Source organism: Andrena cerasifolii, chromosome 2 (genome assembly GCF_050908995.1).
Source record: "Andrena cerasifolii isolate SP2316 chromosome 2, iyAndCera1_principal, whole genome shotgun sequence".
Classification (NCBI taxonomy): Eukaryota; Metazoa; Arthropoda; class Insecta; order Hymenoptera; family Andrenidae; genus Andrena; species Andrena cerasifolii.
The window spans coordinates 12,239,336-12,261,936 of NC_135119.1; the positions used below are offsets into that span (position 1 = coordinate 12,239,336).

The 22,601-nt window shown below is 43.6% G+C and overlaps 2 protein-coding genes across 2 annotated transcripts; both read left to right on the forward strand.

Annotated features, from left to right (window-relative positions):
* Positions 1 to 2,168: 2,168 nt before the first annotated feature.
* On the forward strand, positions 2,169 to 15,187 carry LOC143366394 (uncharacterized). Its single transcript, XM_076807457.1, has 3 exons — positions 2,169 to 2,283; positions 11,741 to 11,892; positions 11,995 to 15,187. The coding sequence occupies exons 1-3, from the start codon at positions 2,281 to 2,283 to the stop codon at positions 14,687 to 14,689; spliced, it is 2,850 nt and encodes a 949-aa protein (XP_076663572.1). The 5' UTR covers positions 2,169 to 2,280; the 3' UTR covers positions 14,690 to 15,187.
* Positions 15,188 to 17,089: 1,902 nt separating this feature from the next.
* LOC143366231 (uncharacterized) lies at positions 17,090 to 21,948 on the forward strand. Its single transcript, XM_076807129.1, has 5 exons — positions 17,090 to 17,236; positions 18,457 to 18,833; positions 18,911 to 19,309; positions 19,617 to 20,015; positions 21,453 to 21,948. Exons 1-5 carry the CDS (start codon positions 17,090 to 17,092, stop codon positions 21,946 to 21,948), a joined length of 1,818 nt encoding a protein of 605 aa, XP_076663244.1.
* Positions 21,949 to 22,601: the final 653 nt, after the last annotated feature.

Here is a 22,601-nt window from a genome sequence, read left to right on the forward strand (position 1 = left end):
ATTGCTTAAGAGAAATAGGATGGCCCATGTTAACTGCCAATTATATTCAATTGCACCTTCACGGCAACGCGTCTCTGAGAGTATTCTATAAATAAATTAGCCTCCATGATATCGGTAACTTTCCGTGACCTACATATCAATTTTCTTTAATACGAAGTCCCTTCGATGCGAATGGTCTTAAAGCCGAGTAACAATCGCTTTAAGCAGATGCAAATGAAACAGTATTTCGCAACGTGGAATTGGATGGACGCTAATACATATAATTGCACGCAACCAATCGCTTCTGGAGTGTTTGTTTCATTATTCGCCCGGCGCGGCGACCGTCTTTGTTACGGTAACTTACAATGGCGACATCGTCGAAGGATGCAGGTGCGAATATGTGTACACACGGATCACCGGGAACGATGAACTCACGTAACGTTTGCAGTGATTACAGCCGATCGTCGAGCATCATTGTGTTTGAGGTTCTTCACCTGCATGGGAGTCTGCGTGAATCTCGATGACGCTGGTTCAAGTGAAACCTTGCATAACAGAAATTATCCTACGGCCGTCCTGTTCTCCGGTTTTCGACGAATCCTACCTCTTCGAATCATATGTCACATATATTCATACAAGGATATACTATACAATATTCGGCGATAAACCAACGAATACAATCGTTGAGCCATTTCCTCAAGAACTGACTCAGTCTGAAATCAGATCGTTACTCAACATCTAACCCAGATATCATCATCATTTCTTTCTCTGCATGCTCCCTTATGAATTTTAATGAAAACTTTCAATTTGCGTAGGGAATGGAAAATCTCTGCTACAAGTGCACCACATTTCACTCGCATTGCAATGTCCATTGCAACATTATCAGACTCTAGTATCCACCACCCAGTCTACTGTAGAAAGAATCTGTATGATCGTTCTAATTCATGAATTGTTATCGATGCTGTCCCGTCGATGTATTGCCGCGTAATTACGGCGATAGGTATCCACGACAGTCTCTTTCATCTTCGCCTTGGTTAACTCAATTACGCTCAATTATCCAGGTAATTTCGCGGCGGTAGACGCTCTCCATGCTCGCGGAAATGCTAATAAATAATTAGGCGAGAATAGCTTTTCACCGGGATAAGCGATCCGAGTTTCTTCATTGGAGGTGAAGCTTCACCGTTGTCAAATGTTCGGCGACACGTCCAACTTAATTACACTGTATCAGCACTTACGCGGCGCTGTGTTACACGATTACAGAACATTGCGGGGCTACTTTCTACGCAGGTCCTAACGAGGATTTTTACCAGTTTTGAGATGAATGACACAAGGAGGATCATCGGAATAGAATCGTTGGATGTATGCAAATGTCGAAGCCTCTTAGAGCTCAATTAAGATAATTTAACCGAACATAATATCGAACAAGTTACCTTATTCGCGGCGATACGCTCGGTTCATAGGTCCAGCCTTTCATTCAGCCCATTTTCCTTTGAAATTCGAGGGTACTACTATGCGTCCAATTAAGAAAGCCCGACCGCATCATTCGTCATCGATCAATTTTATCTTAATGGCGGGTGTCGTAAAAATGTTGGTGTCGCCGGCTCCCATCCACCTTAACTAACGACCGGCAATGTCCTTCGATGGCGGCACTCCGGGATCGGCGTTACCTCATCCTGTAATCAGAATGAAGGCGCTACATTGTGGCGAGTGTCGCGCGACACCCTTTAATCATAGATCACAGCGCGGCGAAGACGGGCACACCGAATTATTCATCCTTGAGTCGATTTAATTCCTCGAAATCTGTGCCGGTTTGCCGGCGAGAGAGCGTTAAGGACGATTCGTCCTTCGCTATTACCACCAGCGTTAGACGTCCTCAGGTATCGTCCAACGTAACCGCGAAGTTGGACCTTTTCAGGCGGCGTTCAACATCGCCCCGTCCTTCTCACCAGCCGAGAACTCTCACTTTCTCCCTCTCTCTCTCCCCCTGCGCCTCTAGCCATTTCACTTCCCCACGGCGGTGGCTGTCTTCTCTCCTTTCCTCACCCACGGGACGAAGAGTTACAGCATCCTCCCGTGGACGTCGGCTCGCAATAATCGCATGGACCGAACGCTCTGCCCTCCCCCCACCAGCGAATCGGGTGAATCCTATAAATGCTCTCCACGTTCCTCGAGACGAAGAAGTCACCTCTCCCGGGAACGAGCAAGCTCCCGTGAGACATGTGTCCGTTTTGAAGTGTTCCTTCCACACGCACGGTCGCCGTTTTTTTTTCGGCAGAACCGGGATCTAGATCGCGATCACGAAAAATGGTAAGTAAGTGCGACGTGGGGTCAAGTGATACGCTCGTGACCGGGGGTGGAAGGACGGGAGGGGTTGAGGGTTGGACGACAGCCATTGCGGTTCCGTGCACGCGATAATGGCACAGATTCGGAACGTAATTTAATAGGATTCTGTGTGCCGAAAGTGTGGCTTCGGGGATACTGTTGGTGCGTTCGTTGCGGGCTCGAAGGGTGGAGTAGAAAATCGTCGAGGTGGAGTAGAAGTATGTGCCTCTTCGACATTGGGAAATGGTCACTCGTACCCTGTGCTTCGGAACCAACGTTACTGCTACTTCATCGTGATGTCATATTTTTTAACTGAGAACCACTCACCAATTCAGTACAATTTAACTTTATTAATTTATTAGCATCGTTCTGTTAAAAAAATTGTCCTGCTACTGGGTTGCTCTTTGGTTAAAGTTATTTTTGACATTCATAAGTTATTTTTGTATTTGAATTTTTTCTTTCGGTGCAGATAGTTCTTTTCGCAGTCGGTTGTATTCTGTGATTTATTAATATGAAAGGAGGAAGTCGCGGATTTGTTGGATACCAACACGTGACACTCTTCCCAGCATCCCAGGGGCACTCCATCGTGCAATTTTCGAGTTCGTGAGCCGCGATCACTTTCGTTTCTGCAAAACAGTATTTCCACCGGTGAGCTTAGCGTTTGGTATTTACACGTACGGCCGTATCCACAGCCACGTAAGAATTAATAGCGAGACTCAAGCGACAGCCAGCTGTTGGCGCGCTAAATATCAAAGGTTATCATTGTTTCTTAACTTGAAATACACCTTTCTGGTGCCTGTGTGCTCAAACATTTACTTTCTTCTGGTAATCGTCGTCAGCATCCTTGCTACCGCAAAAATTACGCGTATAATAAGGGGGTGCCGATGCACGATAAGAACCTGAGGAATAAAGTCTAACTAAAAGTCCTTTCTTTACTGTGCAACTGCATCAAGTACATTTCCAATCTACAATACTAAGATACTTTCACACGCAAGCCTCGTGCTCCTGCATGATTTCATTCATCAGAGTGCGATTACTGAAATTGATTTTAATAGCAGCCCGATGCACGATCGTGCACCTCTTACTCGCACTGCGTTTGTCCAAAGCTATCTTCGCGATCACGTAACGTAGAAATTTTTGTCCGCGAAAGGTCAACCTCGTAATTCTTTCGTAAAAATTTCCCGACGAAATATTCGATTCGTGCATCATTAGAAATCCCAGCGAGTCGATGATGTAACGATCCTTGTTCGGCTTGAAGTAGACTCAATGAAAGAAGTCAAGATCTTCAATACGTGACGATAGACACATCACTCAACAATACACACTAAATATCCTGTAAGGATTATTGACCAATGACAATTCAATCCTCTTTTCAATTGAAAGCACTACTATCGCCGAGGGATGCCTCTGAGACTAAAAATAGTGCGAGTCAAATCTGCCCCCTACTGAGGAATTAATTATCAAAGCATGAATTAGGTTTACTTATCCTGAGGAACGAGAATACACAATTCTCTTAAGCTTCTAAGTGGTATTAATTACGCCACTCTCGTTCTCAAAGGATTACACAGGTTGTGTGGTATAGGCACGTCCAACTTGTTAAATAGTCATCAACCTCGCTGATTTAGTAATTAATTATCGTCGAGAATAACTGGTCAAATCACGCGATTGAAATTCGCTTATCCACTGAAAGGTTGATTATTACCTGTACAAGTTCTTCGATCGGTGGTGTCACAGCGACGTGCACCCGCTCACACCACGTATAAAAGTGTCTTGCTCGTGTCAATCAAAATAAAAGAATAAACGATCGAATGTCATTGGGTTCTAACACAGCGCTACTTAAGGTCGGATTTTCCCCATTAGCAGCACCCTTAAAAAGGAACTTCGACCTCTCATTTGCAACTTCAACTTTTACGACTATTATCAAATTCTGCAAAACAATTTCATAATCCGAATTGCATTTAAAATGTTCAAGCAGTACGAATTACTCAACTACCAAATTTCACTAACGCAGAAAGCTATTCATCCAGCTAAATCAATTATCGTGCTATGTGAATACAGAATTTATGTAAATTAATTTCGTAATGTGAACTATTTCAAGAATTCCAATCCCATTAGAATTTCCCAGGCAAATCTGGCAACTCGCGGAGAACAATTTCATGCAAAGCAAGTTCCCACGAAGTGTTCCAGACCGTAAGACGCCAGTTTGCGTGGAAGAGAAAAAAGGGGCAACGTAAATATCTCGCAAAACGCGTTTAGAAAGTAGGTTTCCGCAGGCGTCACAATAAACACGAAATCGACTGTGTGTTCCTTTGATAGCTACCGAAACGTTAATTGGATATAATAAAGTAGGAATTTGCATGACTCGGCGGAATGCAACTGGCACCTCTGAATTCACACTCGTACGCACGGCGCCTCTTCGCACGACCGCCAATCGCCGTAGCATTCACTTAACGCACCTATGGTTCCTCGGCTGTTTCGAAAGAACCTGTAAAATTATCCTGTAATCGCGAGATATTTACTACCATTCATCTAATCGGCCGATCGTTGCAGGCTTTGCGTCACTGAGAGCGCAATAAAAACCGTTGCAATTACTACGAGGGTAGGCCGTTACGAAAGTCGAGTCGTTCTCATCTCATAGTTTGCCAATCGTTCGATCCGACCTGCAACACTGAAATATGATGAATTAATCGCGAGACGGCCTGGCTGGTGGAAAGTAGCCAATAGAACGAGACGTTCGTCACAGAGAACCTTCTTCCCTTGCCATGTTTATTTTTTCCTTCCACTCGGCCATCACGATCATGTCCACAGACGAGCTTATGATTACTAATCTGCCGAAGCTGACATTTATAAGTGGTGACGAACAATGCTCAGCGAGCAGTAATCAGGTGATCTTTCGCAGAAGTGACATTTGCTGGGGAATGAACGGTGATTTTAATATCAATAGAGATTTTTAAGCATGTACCTACCTAGTCTCAGTTTGCTCCGCGTGTCTGTAGAGACTGTCCAACGAGTCAGATCTCTGTTGATAATGCTGTGGGAACACCCGTCATCAGGGGGTTCTCATTAGTTCTTACTTAGCGGCTTTATGTGCATTGAGGGCTGGGAAGTAAAGGAAATGGAAAGGATTCGAGCGTTCCTTCTTGGGTTTACGAGTTGGATTCGTTAGCAGAGCTCATCCAGCGAACTCTGTATTAGGCATGGAGACATTGAATCATTGCGAGCATTTTCTACTTATGCAAATTTGGTATAGTAGAATATGCGAGTTTCTAATCTGGACCGTCTAATAGCACTTTCTGAAAATCCTTGGCTAGGTTTTACTCCGATTCCCCCAGATGGATCTTTCATCTCGTTGCTTTCTGGTCCGAGGTAAGGGATATGTGCTTCCCTTCGTTTCCTCGTTTCCAAGGGTCCCACAGTGGCGGATTTGCCCGAAATCATGGCTAAAGTAAAAAAATTTATTTATTTTAAAAATCTGTGAATGGTACTTCGTTTATGAAATATCAGAGCATGTTTTATCATTAAAATTATTTTTTTAGCTGCAATTCTCTTAGAGATATGTAACTTCAAACTTAACAGCATGAGAAAGTGGATTTTTTCAGGAAAAACTAGAAATTATGTTACGATTTATTGTCGATGTAACAAGCTAACCTGTGAATGTTGGTATTATCTAATATGCTCGACATTCATATTTACAGTAATTGTATTATTTTTTTAATATTTCTACAGCTGTGGTAGATAAAGGTACAAGACCTATATATCTTTTTCTTTCTTTGAGCAAATACTCGTGTATCAAACTTCGATTTCTTTTCTAAAGTAAAGTTTAAAGGTCACAGGAGAAGTTGCGATTCAAATTAACTGCGAGAATTTGCGACCAGTTGTCGTCACTTGTAAATATTAATTTTGTCCACAATTTTTAATTCTATAGTTAAACAGGAGTGTGTATGTTATTGCATATATTCAATATTGTATTACGACAGTTATTATTTACGATTAAACATCACGTAGAATGTGCATTATGTATATTATACAAGTATACATGTGTAATTGAATGTTTTAAATATATTACAATATTTTTCTAGAGTAATGTTAATGTAATTTATTTGAACAATTTAACTTAGATTTGAAGATACGAGTTTTGGCAACGATTTCGGGAAAATTCACCACTGTGCGCCCTTCCCTCTACTCTCATTGCAGCTATTGAAGTACAAGCTTACCTTTACGATTGAAATTCCCTGGTGCAATTAAACACTGATCTAATAGTTGATTATTTTCAAGGCTACGTTGGATAGATAATGCGTTGGGCACATTCGGGGTCTCGATAACGAGCACCCGAAGGCACATCAGCGTTAGGTGGAGAGAAAACGTAAGACGAAGGTCAATGATAGTTCATCATCGAGATGGGGCAATTGACATCCGCAGCAAACAACTTTCAGTTTCTTCGACTCCTCTTCTTGTTGTGCCTCGCGCTACTGTCCCGCTCGTTTATGCTCGACGATGGTCGCGCTTTGAGGTTTAGTGCCTTTGTATATCCATCTGTCCGTATTCCCTTGTATGCCGTAATACAGCCTTGATGAGAAGGATGTGTGCACGTCTAGCGTCTGAATTCCGCGCGTTCTTTCCTTCAAGCATCACCGCGGAGATTTCAATTAGAGACCTCTCGGGAGGGTGGCCGATTTTGCTCTGTAGAATTGGTGAATTCAGTAGCTGCCCTGTGTAATCGAGGTTACGAAATTGGTGGTGCTGATGGTGGCAAGGGAAAAGGTGCAAGAGCCGATGATTGACGAAGAAGGGATTACGAGCATGAAATAGTCAGACATGGTCAGTGAGTTATACTTTATTTAATCGAATGTAATTACATGCGTCCTGCCCGCTAACACCTTCACTTTCTGAACGTCCGAGCAGATACGAATCACTAATAAACATGCTACAGAACGATCTGTTTATTACCAAAAGTCAGTCTTCAGTTTTTCCTAAGAGCAATGCCCTTTACTAGCCTGGCGTCCCAGTTCACGCTTTACTCGATGCTAAAAATCAATGTCAACGCGAAGGCAATAAAGTCACAGATTATATCCTTTAAGAATTACTGCATAACTAAATGTCGTTTGACAACCTCGCGATTTTGCAACGCGAACGTAGCACATGTAAGAAACGCGTGGATCGCAGAAACGTCAATTTGCTGTTTCGTTTCGTACTACTGATCCTACACGTTCCTCGATTACTCCGCGTCTTTTTCACACTCGAGTGATATTTTCTGAGAATACACTTGCTGACAGCCTCGCCGTCAAAATATCAATAAAACCGCGACACGATAGGATCGGCTTGAAAGCTTTTACGCAACGAGCAACAATGATTTCGTTTCGATGATGCAGCGAATCGATCCGCAGGATCGTTAAGGATCATCCTCGCGCCGGTGCCGATCAAATCGAACGCCAGATCGTCACCACGGCATTTCGATTGCGAAACGATCGGCCGTGGCTCGACCAAATTGATCAATAAATTTCAGGAGGATCTGTGCCCTTTCATATGAAGAATGATGAATACTCGGCCGGCTCCTCTGTCGTCTGTTTTTTTTTCTTCATCCGAAGTCACGGCAACGTTTCTTGCTTATCGCTCTGGACATACAGAATCGGGCTGTAACTTGGTTTACGCAATAGTTATGTTACTCTTCCAAGGAACCTTCAACCTTTCCCCGAAAAGGATTCACCGGGGATCTTCGTTTGGCAATTCGTGACCAGAGAGATGAGACTCGTGGGCATACATATTCTGATCCGACTACGTTGCGTCATTGAATTTTTAATTGGAATAGTAATTTCAGTAACTGGCGACGCGTCGACAAGTCGACATCCATTTATGCAAAAATTTTTATGTTATATAGTTGCACGAAACCGTTGAATTATACATAGAAAACTTTCATCGTGTAACAGTTATGATTGAAGGGGAATTGTATATGACGAAGTCGTGCTCTGTCTCTTCCCCCGTCTTCTGAAGGATATCGTATCTCATCGTGTAATGTCTGTTAACACAGATATTCTCGGCGAGCATGAAACATTTGAGGCAGAAAGATGGGTACAGCTTCAATTTTTACCATTTTTGAGTTATCACGTGTAATATACGTAAAATAAAAATACTACATCGTTTGGTACACGTTTGATGGAAATCCGATAACAAATGAGCGATTTATTGCAAATAAATAAAAATAGAAATATTAATATTTTTATTATAGAATATCTTTTCGCCAAAAATAGAAATAAAAACTTATCAACTCAATAACTACTACTTATTTTGTGAAAATATATATTTCTCAAATAGTGTTCTGTTTTTAATGTTAAGTCAAAGCAATAATTTTATAAACAGTTTTTTCTAACTTATTCGAAGTTGGTGAAGGTGGAGCTGCACCCCTCTTTCTTCATTTCATCTCCATAGCTTGGTATCAGAAGTGGAAGACAAATGGATTGCATCATAGTTAGCTGGTCAAGGAAACAACTCAATATGATTCAATGGAAAAAGCATTTCTATGTTCTAGTCGCCATCGTTCATATTTACCTTATTTCGTAGCACACCGAGGGCACACTCCTACACGTGCTTCTCTATCGAGTCACCCGATAAACCTGCCACTTGCTGAACGTCATTTGCATCCTCGCGAACGGCTGTCCCGCGGCTTCTACCGTTCCGATAGAACAGACGCGATCTTTGTTATGTTAATTAGGAAAAGTACGGCGGACCTTTTGTCGTCGCCCGACAATAGACTCCTTTTTCGCCGCATTCCTCCTCGGTTTCGCGGCGGTTACACGTTTATTACGTGGGTGAGGAGCACGAGGCGCACGGACAAGATAAGTCGTGCCGCTGTTCACCGTGGAAACTTTCTCCTGCGACATGCTTCTTTTCGCGCGTCACGATCTGTGACAAGAAGCCCGCTCTGCTTAATTCATCGGCACGCGTCGCGAGAAATTCGCCGTAATAGGGCAGAACGCGGTTTCCAGAAAGGAAAACGGGTGTAACAGTTACATACTATTTATTCAGCCCCATTAGTACGCTAGAGTTTTACTAATCACCATGTCTGCTCATCATCTTTCAGATGTTTGTCTTCACCAATAGCTGGAATGACGTGTCCAAAGTTCACTTTGGTGCATATCTCCTATAATTTCTTTTACCTGTAGTGACTTGCCTTGATCCTATGTTCCGTTCATGCCAATTCTATATTCACTTCTGTCGTTTCGTCCGACGGTACAGCGAGGGCTTTTAGTCGATAATTACTTGAAAGAAGCCCATCGATACTCGATAGGTACAGTCTTGTTGATTATCCTTATCTCTAATTGATATACCCGCTGTGTTCCACTTAGGACTTCTTCTCTTTCTGCTCTGACGCAAACGAATTTCATTTTACCACCGCCATTTTCGTTCCTCTCCGTGCAAGTTACGACGGACCCTAATAGATGCGCTTCGGCTTTTTTTTTCGTTAACAAGCGCGGGCATCGGCGGCAAACGAGGCAAGATAATTAGAAAGCCGTATCTTGAAGACGTTGCTCTCGCACTTTATTAGTACCAAAGACGCAACTTGCGACTCTCTATTATGCAAGATGTGATTTTTACACCTGTCGGATAGTTAACGTGGCCGTTCGCTCATTAAACAAGGCTCGTCAAAGAGGTTGAAGCTGAGCGTCGGCAAATTAGGCGGTAGTTAAAACTTTCGTAATCAATTACATTTCTAAATCTTGCGCCTTGGGCGAAGTGGTAGATTGTATTGTACGAGACAGTTTTGAGGTAGAAGGTATCGAGGACGATCAGATTATCTGGAATCGCAAGAAACAGCTTGTTTGCTCAATCCTCCTGGATGCTTTTCTTTTGCACCGTTAACAGTGGCGAACTCGGTAGCCATAAGTAGCTGCAATGTCCGATCCTCCGTTGCGACAGAATTTTGCACCTTGAGTCGCGCGAATTGCTGTCCAATAGAGATCTGTTGTCACATTGGTTTCTCGTCGTGACCGGAGGCACTGCCTTTCAGTATATGAAGCTGCCACTTTCTCTGGGTGTAAATTAAACGTCATCGAACGTTTAGAGACGTGGCAAATTGTTTGCGCTTTTGGCATGGAGTGCTTGTGAAACGTTGCATGTTCGGACTGATCATAAGCTTGGATTTCCAATCTATAGACGACAAGGTTCAACTAATTCGGAGAATCGCGGTAAAGTGAAGGTCAGGGGTCTGGAAAAGATTGCTTCGGTCTATACTGCATAAGATAGCCGTCTTCAATTATATGTTAATCCCTTTATTGCAATCGAATAAAAGGGGTTCCCATGTCCTATTGCAGAACTTGGAGAAGCCTACTCCATTTTACCGTGACGCTTCTCGAACCCAAGGATTTGTTTGCAGGTGGTTGCTAAAAACCAAACGGAACCGTGAGATCTCGAAAATTTCTCAAGAAACAGTAACCTTGCGATCTGTATCGCGTGTTCCGCGGGCACAGGCGTCGTGACACCACTTATACATCAGAAGCCTTTCACATACTGGCGAAAGACGCTGAGGAGAATCTTTTCTCCCCCATAGGCAGCTTGTGATCCTCCTATATAAATTATACGCCTAAAGGTCACTGGACGTTTCTTCGAGCTAGAACCATCATTCGTAGCCGCGTTCACGATGTCGTAAACGGATAAGACGGTTTTAATTTCTGGACAACGAGAGGTTTCCACCTCGTGGGGACCCTACTGATTTATGAAGCTCGTCGAACGAGCGAATGATAATTGCGGTCTTTGGTTGCATTATTGCACTCCGTTTAATCCGAGGCGTCGAATGGAACGCTGTTTACTTGAAACATGAAGAGGTGTATATACGTGGATCGCGCGGGATACGGTAATAAACACCATTCGATAACCTGAAATCTCGATCTCGCATCGAACTGTTCTCAAGTGGGATTAATTAGGGATGGGAAGAAGACAACGAATGTATGTATGTATGTACGTAGCATAATTTGAAGTGCTAGCTATATTGACTTAAGAAACACAAATTAATTGTTTGAGTGCAAAATGTTGCACTATGCTGATTTTATAAGGTAGAAAGTGTGAAGGCACTTTGGGGGTACATTGATAAGATGTCGATAGAGGGGTCGGGTCAAATAACGTAGCTTCTTAACGTTGGATAGATGGTGATCAATGAGAGTATCGTACGCCGCATTTCACACGGATGAACCTTTCACGATCACCAATACATCATAGGGTACGCTTGAGACGAGTTATGTAAGACGTACGTGGGTGAAGCGTGAGATAATCCCACGAACACAATCTTCGATATATTATAATCGATTACGTGGCAGTCCCTGACTTAATTTACCTAGAAACTATCGCGCTTAGTGATCAAGGTTACGTAGAACCATCGCGTCCCTGTATTCGTCACTGATAATGGCATATTAATATATTTAATGTAAATGGATATTATATTTGTTTTCCACAGCGGATCCTGTGGATTGCCACGGTAGTGGCAGTGCTCTCCACTCATCATGCGCAAGCATCCAGTGAGAGAAGCAAAAGAGCAATAGCAAGCAAGCAGCATTTTGAAGGCTACAACTATGAACCGCCAAACGAGATATTCACTTTACCACCACGGTAAGAAGTCAAATTAAAGAATCAACCCCATACACAGTGAAATTCAATTAGTGATGAAATTATGAAGTGTAACGCGCGTATAAATGGTTTCCTGTTATGCAGATCAACAGTAACACCGAGATATACGACAGGGCCAACGTATACACCGCCTACAAGAACTGAAACCCATGCAACACGGCCTACATATACTTACTCGACAACAGGTTATACAGTTCCAACGAAAACGACGGGTTACACTTATACTGTGCCCACAAGGCCACAATCAACGGGGTATACGTATCCAGAACCTACAAGAACACCGCCGACACGGCCGACTCCACCACCGACAAGGCCACAAACAACGGGGTACACGTATCCCGAACCGACAAGGCCGACTCCACCACCGACAAGGCCGACCCCACCACCGACAAGGCCACAACCAACGGGGTACACGTATCCCGAACCGACAAGGCCGACTCCACCACCGACAAGGCCGACCCCACCACCGACAAGGCCACAACCAACGGGGTACACGTATCCCGAACCGACAAGGCCGACTCCACCACCAACAAGGCCGACTCCACCACCGACAAGGCCGACTCCACCACCGACAAGGCCGACTCCACCACCGACAAGGCCACAACCAACGGGGTACACGTATCCAGAACCTACAAGAACACCACTACCGACAAGGCCAACTCCTACGACATACATACCTCCATCTCCAACGCAGCCAACAAGGCCACCACCAACGGGTTATGATTATCCAGTCCCGTCAAAAACATTCCCTCCACCAAAACCGCCAACACTGCCGCCATATCTACCTCCATCCCGGCCGCAGCCACCAAGAACACCAGCACCACCGCCATATATACCACCAGGACCTCCACAGCCACCTCGACCACCAACACCACCACCGTACATACCACCTTCTCCACAGCCGCCAAGGACCCCAGCTCCATTCCCACCCCGACCTCCAACACCACCACCTTACATTCCACCTTCACCTCCTCAACCACCTAGACCCCCTACATCACGGCCATACGTACCATCAGAACCTCCGCTAACACCTAGACCTCATCCACCATATGTACATCCTTCACCTCCACAGCCACCCCGACCTCCAACACCACCACCTTACATTCCACCATCACCTCCACAACCACCTAGACCTCCTACACCACCAAAACCACCTGGCCCCCCGCCATATATACCACCTTCGCCACCGCAGCCACCTAGACCTCCGACACAACCAAGACCACCTACACCACCACCTTACATACCTCCTTCTCCACAGCCGCCAAGGACCCCAGCTCCATTCCCACCCCGACCTCCAACACCACCTCCTTACATTCCACCTTCACCTCCTCAGCCACCTAGACCCCCTACATCACGGCCATACGTACCATCAGAACCTCCGCTAACACCTAGACCTCATCCACCATATATACATCCTTCACCTCCACAGCCACCTCGCCCTCCTACACCACCTCCATATATACCACCATCACCTCCACAACCACCCCGACCTCCAACACCACCACCTTACATTCCACCCTCACCTCCTCAGCCACCTAGACCACCTACTCCACCGCCATACATTCCACCAGAACCTCCACAGCCACCTCGCCCTCATACACCACCGCCATATATACCACCATCACCTCCACAACCACCCCGACCTCCAACACCACCACCTTACATTCCACCTTCACCTCCTCAGCCACCTAGACCACCTACTCCACCGCTATACATTCCACCAGAACCTCCACAACCACCTCGCCCTCATACACCACCGCCATATATACCACCATCACCTCCACAACCACCCCGACCTCCAACACCACCACCTTACATTCCACCATCACCTCCACAACCACCTAGACCTCCTACACCACCAAAACCACCTGGCCCCCCGCCATATATACCACCTTCGCCACCGCAGCCACCTAGACCTCCGACACAACCAAGACCTACACCACCACCTTACATACCTCCTTCTCCACAGCCGCCAAGGACCCCAGCTCCATTCCCACCCCGACCTCCAACACCACCTCCTTACATTCCACCTTCACCTCCTCAGCCACCTAAACCCCCTACACCACCACCATACTTACCACCACCATCCCCGCGGCCACCTAGACCTCCTGTATCGGAACCATACCTTCCTCCTAGCCCAACGCCGCCACGACCTAGGCCACCCACGCAATCAAATACTTATCTACCACCAGACCGGACAACTCCCACTTTCTCCACCCCGAAACCTACTATTGGATACTTCACTACTCGCAGACCTACCTCCGGACCCATTACTACCCCAAGACCTACTACTGGATACTTTACTCCTAGACCTACCTCCGGACACTTTACTACCCCCAGCAGTACTTATAATCCGTTCACTGCGTCTACCTACGTCACTACACCAAGGCCAACTCCTGGACCATTCACTACCACAAGACCTACACCAGCCGTAACTTATGTGCCAGCTACTTTCACTACTAGATATACCAATCCGACAACCGTGACAACATCCCACGGTCCGTCTTCTTATCTGCCACCTATAGATGGTAAGAAACCAAGCACGAGACCTGACCCTTATCTTCCACCCTCAACCCCTTCGACTCCTCGCGTTACGGTGACGCCACCACCTCCGCCGACGCCGATATACACTATCACGCCCACTTCAACCGAATACACTGTACCAGCAACTGGCAACCCGGCGCCACCCCCTACGTTGCCGCCAACAACGAAGAGACCCCTCGGTTACTTCTACCTTGTACCAGAGAATCCACTTGAACTGCCGCCATTCGTACGATGAAGAGGAGGACGAGCGATTTAGATGAACTGACAGTCACGAACTACATTTTCCTTTTTTTTTTAATTTTTATATGTATAGAATAGGAGCTATTTATGGAACGCCATAGGAGATCGAATTAATGAGGAACAATCTGGAATTGCTATATCGCTAGTGAGATTAACAGGAAAAAATATGTCTGTCTCGTCAGTTACTTGTATCAAGTGCGTGCATCTAGGACGACAGTGAACATTGCAGTAAATGCAATGGAACGAAAAATTTGTACATTTTAACGTATCTTTGGTGCATCTAGGGCGTAATTAGAGAAGTAATAATATCGCGTTACGTGTCATACACTATTGTAACCAACCATGTACTTCGTCATGTAAAAAGTAAGACAATGACTGAAAGTGAGATTGTAAGCAAAAGAATATATGCATAAAAATGTAATGAACTTTTATAAATCGTTTCCTTCAAGACACTCGTATATGTAACACATGCATACAACGGAATAAATGAACTTTGTACGAAAAGTAATCGCTGTATTGGTTCACGACGTGCGAGATGCGGATAAAGGCAAGAGAGAGGTGGAGGAAATGATCACGGTGCACTAGATTTCTATTTCGCGCCAATTTGAAAAAAATGTCCTTTGTTAATGCTCCATAATAATATTCGGCAGAGAAAGTTTTAAGTTTCTCTTTATGCACACGCCTGTCAGTTAACTTCGATTGCACTTTTGATCTTTCCGGAGTGACGTTCACCGAGAAAATTCATTAGGAGACCGTGAACGAATGCGAAGAATCAACCACCTGATTCGCCAGAGGGTTTCAAGAGTCACCTTTCCGCCTACGATATCCTCTTCCCTCATGAATATTAATGATTATGAAATACGGCTTTGCATAAAGCGGTCTTCCCAAATAACGCGTGTCTTTCAAGCAAACAATGCGTGTCGCAAATATTTTACTTTCACAGCCACCTGAGATCCTTTCCTAACGTATTCACTCCAATTATATTCACTTTAATTACGCTGCTTCATTTTAAAGTATAATGATAATGTAAGAAAAATTACACCACCTCCAATGAGTCAGTTAGTCGTAATCATATTGTTTTTTCTCCCGCGTCAAATACAACACAACGGCAATAATATCGATGGCTTAGTGCAAGAATATCGTATGTCCACTTTTTGCGAAATTTGAGTTTTTATATGTAGCAAATAGTTCTTGACTGTTTCTGTATAAAAATCACATTTATATCTACTTCATAAATTTGTCAAAAATAATATTTTTGTTCATCGTATGTCCCTGAATCTTATGGACCACTGCATGTTTAAACGCAGGGACTTTAAACCGGTATAAGTTTGATACCGGTGTTACGTCAACAAAGCTATACCGAAACCGATATCGTACCAAAACAGACGAGTGCCGAAACCGTGCCGAAATAGATGAATACCGAAATCGTTAAAGTTCCGAAACCGAAATAAATACCGGTATTTTTCCGGTTCTTCTTTCGGTGACATAGTAGATTAAAGTAATATCTTCATAATCCTTATTAATTCGAGCTGTAAAAACACCGACATAACGTAATATCTTTTCATAAATATACCAATATATTAGTATACGTTCAGAATATACATTCTTGTCTAATAATAATTTGAAAACTGTAATAAAATCCGAAAACCGAAAAAATTACCGGTAAATATAGATAAATATATCGGTATCACGGAACCAGGGGATGGAACCGAAAAATACCGGTATCATACAGTTTTTTCAGTTTTGGTAGAAGTCCCTGTTTAAACGTGTTTTTCTTGAGAACGCTAAAAGTGGACGTACAATATTTGTGCACCAAGCCATCGATATGTCATTTGCTGACTCAGTCACTGTAGAGCAGTGACATTGGCATTCTCCTCAGATATCGTGCAATGATATTTGACTTTAACCTGATGGCGTAGTAAGTAGCCCATAACCTGGCTCCTACTACCATAACGAGCCTCCCCCACGTACAAAGAGATTTTCTACGTTCCTGATAGAATCACCAGTGAAAACTCGGTTGCGCGAAATGAGTGCTCGTTAGTTGCTTATGGAGCTTCGAAAGAATACCGTCTCGTGATCCTCCAAAATACGTGTTACACAGAGCAGTTCTTTCAAACTTTCAATTCGTGCCAAATTTAACAAATACTACGAAATAAAGATTCCCCGTCACTGAACATTCATTCTCTCCATTGCAAATTCGAATCATCGTCGCTGTTTGGAATACATTCCGTGCAAGAATAGTGTTTCCCGCTGTATTTATTTTATACGAATGAAAAGGACTGTGACTGCGAACCATTTTTGAGTGTGTCTACGGTAAGCTGATTAACTTAACGTTACCAGATATCGAGAATGCGTAATTGTACCGGGTAAGAACCAACAGATCCCGTGGAAGGACATGCTTGAAGGAGGACGAAGGACTGCAATCAGTACATCTCAACTCGGTCTTTACTCCGATCACGGTGATCCAGATAACAGGAGTCGATACGGTTCCGTTGCCAGGAAATTCGCTATAGGAGTTATGGTGGTGGTCGCAGTGATATTAGTGAGTACTCGAGCAAAGCTGTGCAAGTGCAGTCCTGCTATCTTTAAATTGAGTTACATATTGTTTTTCCATTATTCCTTTCTTCGAACAAAAAAGAAGGAAAAGGAAACATTCCTGCAAGGATTACCACGGATCATTAGCCAGTCAGGCTATTACCGTCTCTCATTCGCCGTGTTAATATTTACACGCTACTTACCTACATATCGCGTTATTTGCATTTACGAGGACCAGTTTCTGCTTTTATGCCCGCCTGGTTACAAAAGCCACACATCTCGCTAGCTGTCTATTCGTGTGCACCTTCCTGTTGCTGCATCCGCCTGGGTCAACGACTTGGCCAGCGTGATATCAGAGCATTATGTATCGATCGTTAACGATCTACGACGATGTATCGTGCTCGAACAGTATCCGTGTTCGTTTGCATGCTCTAGCGCCTGTTCTTCGAAGGCCGATCAATTTTTAACGGGCTACGAACCACGCGAACTCCAATTCCGCCTTGTAATTACAGATCGCTTAAAATCTGTGCAAATTGTTTCGATCTAGGTTATGGGAAGTACGAAGTTTTCTAAACCACTAGAAAGCTGACTTTCGGATTCTGGAGTTTATCTGAAGCTGGAACAGTTACTACTTAGCTTTGGTTATCGATGTCTAACAATACGAAGAATGACGGTCTACTTGATGACGAGAAATGGTCTCATGAAAAGTAAAGTCTTTATCGCGCAGCTTCTTAACGAGCTACCCGCGCGGAGAACAATGGCAGCAATTACATCTCACGAGTTTTCTCCCCATGATTAATGTAACAGGCACAGTGGCGATGCTGAAAATCACAATTTCACCGCAAAACTATGTATACCCCTTCCATGCATGGGGAGCCAAGCGTCAAAGCAGATTTCTGCGCGCTTCACATATAGGGCGTTAACTGTGTTTCGACACAAATTAACTTGCGTTATCCGCGGAATTGGAACTGATTTCATTGAAGCTTCGTGAATGAATGGGAAAGAGGAAATAGTACGCTTGTTTGCAAATTTGGCAATGATTCTTATTATAGTTCTACTTCTGGGTGCACAATAGGGAACTCGATAGTTCAGTGAGAATCATTATTGTTTTAAACGGCTCTAATTCTAGTGGAATTTCCAACTTGTTCGGAATTTCAACTGAACACACAAAATCGCCACATCGGTTGTCTTAGACTAACAAGTGTATGTATTATTGTTCTGTTGCAGGTTGCAATATTTTTTTATGATTTCACGTCTGCTACAACGCTGAGCAAAGTGAACCAGGAGACGAAGCACATGTACATACTACAAAATTCTCTTAAGAAGCCATCCAACGTCACGAAAAAATTGCCCAGTTCTACTGCTCTGCCTGAAGTTAACAGAACCCATCCTGTTTATATTCAAGATCGATCAGACGAAGGGAACCTGCTCCCTTACGATGGGACTGACAATCATAGACTGTCGGACGGTGAGTTCAGGTCTCAAAATCTGCAGAATTATAAATTGAGGAAAAGGGTCCTGAAATCCGTGGAAGGTAATGTGGAGGGACCAGAGGGCAAACAGCTGTTTGACAATCACGCTGTTGTTTATCGCGTGAAGCAGAGGTGCGATAAATTACTTACATTGCTGTATATTAAAAACAAAGAAAATGCACTGCGGTAATTAATTAACACTTGAATAGGTATAAGTATCCAGATTCGAACGAAGAATACGAAAGTTCGGAAGAGAGTCGGCCAGCCCCCTTTCATTGGGAATTGAAGACACCACAGCCCACTGCCTTCAAGCGATCAAAATACCCTCAGCTCTCTCAATACAGATATCCACACTCCTCCAGGAACATCCAGGACATCATCAAGTACCTGACGAACGACGTAGACCTGCCAAACAGAGGCATCAAGTTCACTGGTGTCTACGTGAATCCGAAGAAGTACGACTTCATTCCCGAGATAGGAGAGATGATGGCCAACAGCGACAGATCAGAAGAAGAAGACACGTCTTATCCGTTGAACGAAGATCCATTCTATCAGTACAAGCCAAAGCACCCTGCAGACGTCAATCTGTTGGCTACGTCGAACGTCAGGTCAGTAGACTGGTTTATGAAATTTTTCAAATGAAGAAGTCATCTAATATGCTTCCTGTCTTCCTGAATTTTCAATTATCGTCGCTAGACATCCCAAGACTTCTTTAAACTTGGGTAATGATAAATGATCAATGAGAATTCTTTATTGCTTCAATTAATTTCCTCTTGAATACACTCCTTTACATATGTATACTCTCTCAGTACTGGAATCTCTTGATTTTCGCTACAACTATAACTATAAATGTCTATAGAAATAGAGACAGAGGCATGTCGATATGGAAACGCAACTGACGCGTTCGTTTTGTAGATTCACTCCGTCGGGACTCCACAGATACAATCCTTACTACGACTTGTACGGGCGTCCAGTGAATTATAACAAGCAACCATCATCGATAGAGTCGCAATACGAGAATCCACCCTCTCACGCGAAGAAACGGAAACCGAAGCCATTCAGCGTTATGCTGGACATTTACCCGATCACGGACGTCGCGGAACAAAACAAGAAGACTGCTAGGCCTACGCCAGCTCCTTCGGACGATTACGAGATGAGGAGACCGCTTCAGTTCAACAGGGGGCCGAAATTCTACGCGCCACCCCCGCAAACGATGGGGGGCATGTCTAATCAGGCGGCGATCGACGAAGAGGAGCGACAGCAAATGATATTCCATTTGAACTTGTACCCTCGGAAGAAGAACAGGATGAACAGGTGATGTATGAAAACGAATTAACGGTGAAGGCTGAAATAAATTTATCGAAATAAATCTGATGAATGCTGGTAGAATCGTTAGTTCTTAGGATCGAACTAATTGGAATAGGATAGCCACAGTGGGTCAAAAGCTGCAAAAATCTGATAATAAATTTAATTTCAACTTCTATTAACAAAATGAAAACTGGTATTCTGGAATGAAATACAGCGTGAAATTATTGGGTTTAATTATCTTCGAGAATAAAATTTATATCGAGTTTTGATTCACAGTATGATGCAGGTACACGAATACACAGATTATAAATAATGTCTGCACTTTTTAAGCGTACGATTGTGCAAAAACACCGGATTATGTAAATTTCCCACCCACGCCAACCACATTACTGACTCGATGGCTGTCTCCCTTAACTTCGATTACATAATAACGAGCTGCCGTGATTGCCGCTAGATTTACGCGTGTGTAATCGACGAAACGTGGCCTTTCCCTTGTATATCGACTTGTAAATCGTGGGATCGTGTCACTAGTGCTCACGCTACTGTTACACGTTAGAACTATCTGCAAAATCGCCAGGAATGTCGACAAACACTCGAGGACTTTCATCCAACGACCCGCATCGGCGGGAGCATCACCGGTTCGTTAAAAGAAATCGAACGAAACCGTTCAGAGACTCGTTAAGGACGACCACCTGAAAGGTCACTGGCTAAATTCGGTGTATGATTGTCGCAAATTCAAATTAATGGCCAGCTTGCTCCATAAAACGCATAATGGATTCGCTTTATTAAGCGTAGAAGAACTCGCCACACCTGGCTTTTTATTTTTACACACTTTTAACTTTATTACAAAATATATAATACAAAAACAGTCATAAAGTACAAAATTATTGTAGATATGAGGTGATGGTACAAGAATAGAACAAGCTACAGCCAGTTTCTGAATAAAAATATAAAAAAAAACCTGTGGATACAACGTGCATCTATGAATTGCAAGAAAAAACTGTTCTTAATAGTTCAATATTAAGTTATCACCATTAAAAAGTGGATAATCTACAATATGTAGTATTTTCTAGCTGAATTCTGTTTCTGTTTTTACATGCCATACATGTTTCGTAATAACTGGACACATGTTTCGGTCAGCAATCGTGTTCGACATAGGGATGCGTGTTAGATTATTATCAAACACTACTGGAACCTCGAAGATGACTGAGCTTATGTTCTAATCGCATGAATATTTTAGTTTCGAGATTGGAGCATCTCGTAAATCTTGCATCCCTCAACGTCTTTAATTCAATACTTTTATAAATAGAATAGTGCAAGGAATCTTATTCAATAAAATCTACGCTCCCTGTCTTTCCTGTCTGCATTTAAAAATAAACTACATCCCCCCAAACCTTCCGAATTAATAAACACTCGTATTCAATGTGCAACTTTCATTTCCAGGCACGACATAATTCACAGGTCGGAGTCCATGGCGCCGGAGGAACGACAGGAATTTGTAAAGAAGGTATGGACACCTTTAGAAACGATAGCCAAGCACCTGGCAGTGGAGAGATCGAAGTACATGGAAGAAGAAGGAGGCCCTGATTTAGCAGCCACACGGTATCAAGAAACTCTTCTAGATAATAAAGACGAAGGAGTCAGGTACCAGCAAGAAAACGATCCTTCAGGGTCCAGTCTCGACGACCCAGAGAAAGCCTTCACAGTTCCTCCGAATCATAAATCAACTATCGAGGACGATTACGCCAGCACCGAGAAATACGAATTCGAAGCTCAGAAAATCGTGGGTACTACTACCGAAAGTGAATGCGACGATTATACCACCGTGATTCCGGAGGAGGCAACGACTAAGGCGGCTGAAGGCATCGAAGTTTCGAAAGACATCGATACTGTCGAGGGGTTCAAACGATTCAGCGATAGTGTCTCCAAAAGTAATTGAACCGAAATTGGTTCTACATGAGGCAGAGTGTTGTAAAAGATGAGATCTATTTAAATAAAACAATGGAGAATGGACCTTTCTGGAAGATTTATTTGTTTGCACGTAGGAATGATTGTTCTGTTCCAAGGATGATGAATACTGGTGATTATAGAAACCTGGTCTGACAGTCTCTTTGGGATCTCCTCGTGTTTCCCAGTTCACCGTTCCACGGGATCAAATTATCTTCGGAGCTCCACCTCGCCTTGACATTTTCGTCGAGGGCGTCCGAGAATCTTCCAAGATCTCGGCTCGTGCAACCGTAAGATATTCGTCGATCGCGCGATTGCTTAATAGGCCAACGCGGACTATAAAATTGGTAGCCACACAGACACGTCGTGACTTACACAGAAAATCCCGAATGGAAAATGAAATTATCATCGTTGATAATACCATCGTTGGATAGTAGTTTATCTTGATTTCCTATCAGGTCCACACACCGATGCTCTGAAACTTTCCTCCTGTAACCGTGAAAATCTTCGTGAGGCTAATTCGTGGGTGGAACTCTTAGGAGATTCGTGCTTCCTTGGAAACTTGAACTTTTGCTATGCTACGGATATTAGAATCTAAGTTCAAGTTGAAATAGAATTGATGTAAAGCATTGATGATACTCTCCT

What these genes read in the sequence shown, in the direction of transcription:
- LOC143366394 (XM_076807457.1), top strand. An exon ending in ATATTCACTTTACCACCACG is followed by an intron (nt 11,893 to 11,994) that starts GTAAGAAGTCAA and finishes CCTGTTATGCAG; the next exon opens with ATCAACAGTAACACCGAGAT.
- LOC143366231 (XM_076807129.1), top strand. Translation starts at nt 17,090, where the DNA reads ATGCTTGAAGGAGGACGAAGGACTGCAATCAGTACATCTCAACTCGGT. An exon ending in GTTTATCGCGTGAAGCAGAG is followed by an intron (nt 18,834 to 18,910) that starts GTGCGATAAATT and finishes ACACTTGAATAG; the next exon opens with GTATAAGTATCCAGATTCGA. An exon ending in TTGGCTACGTCGAACGTCAG is followed by an intron (nt 19,310 to 19,616) that starts GTCAGTAGACTG and finishes TTCGTTTTGTAG; the next exon opens with ATTCACTCCGTCGGGACTCC.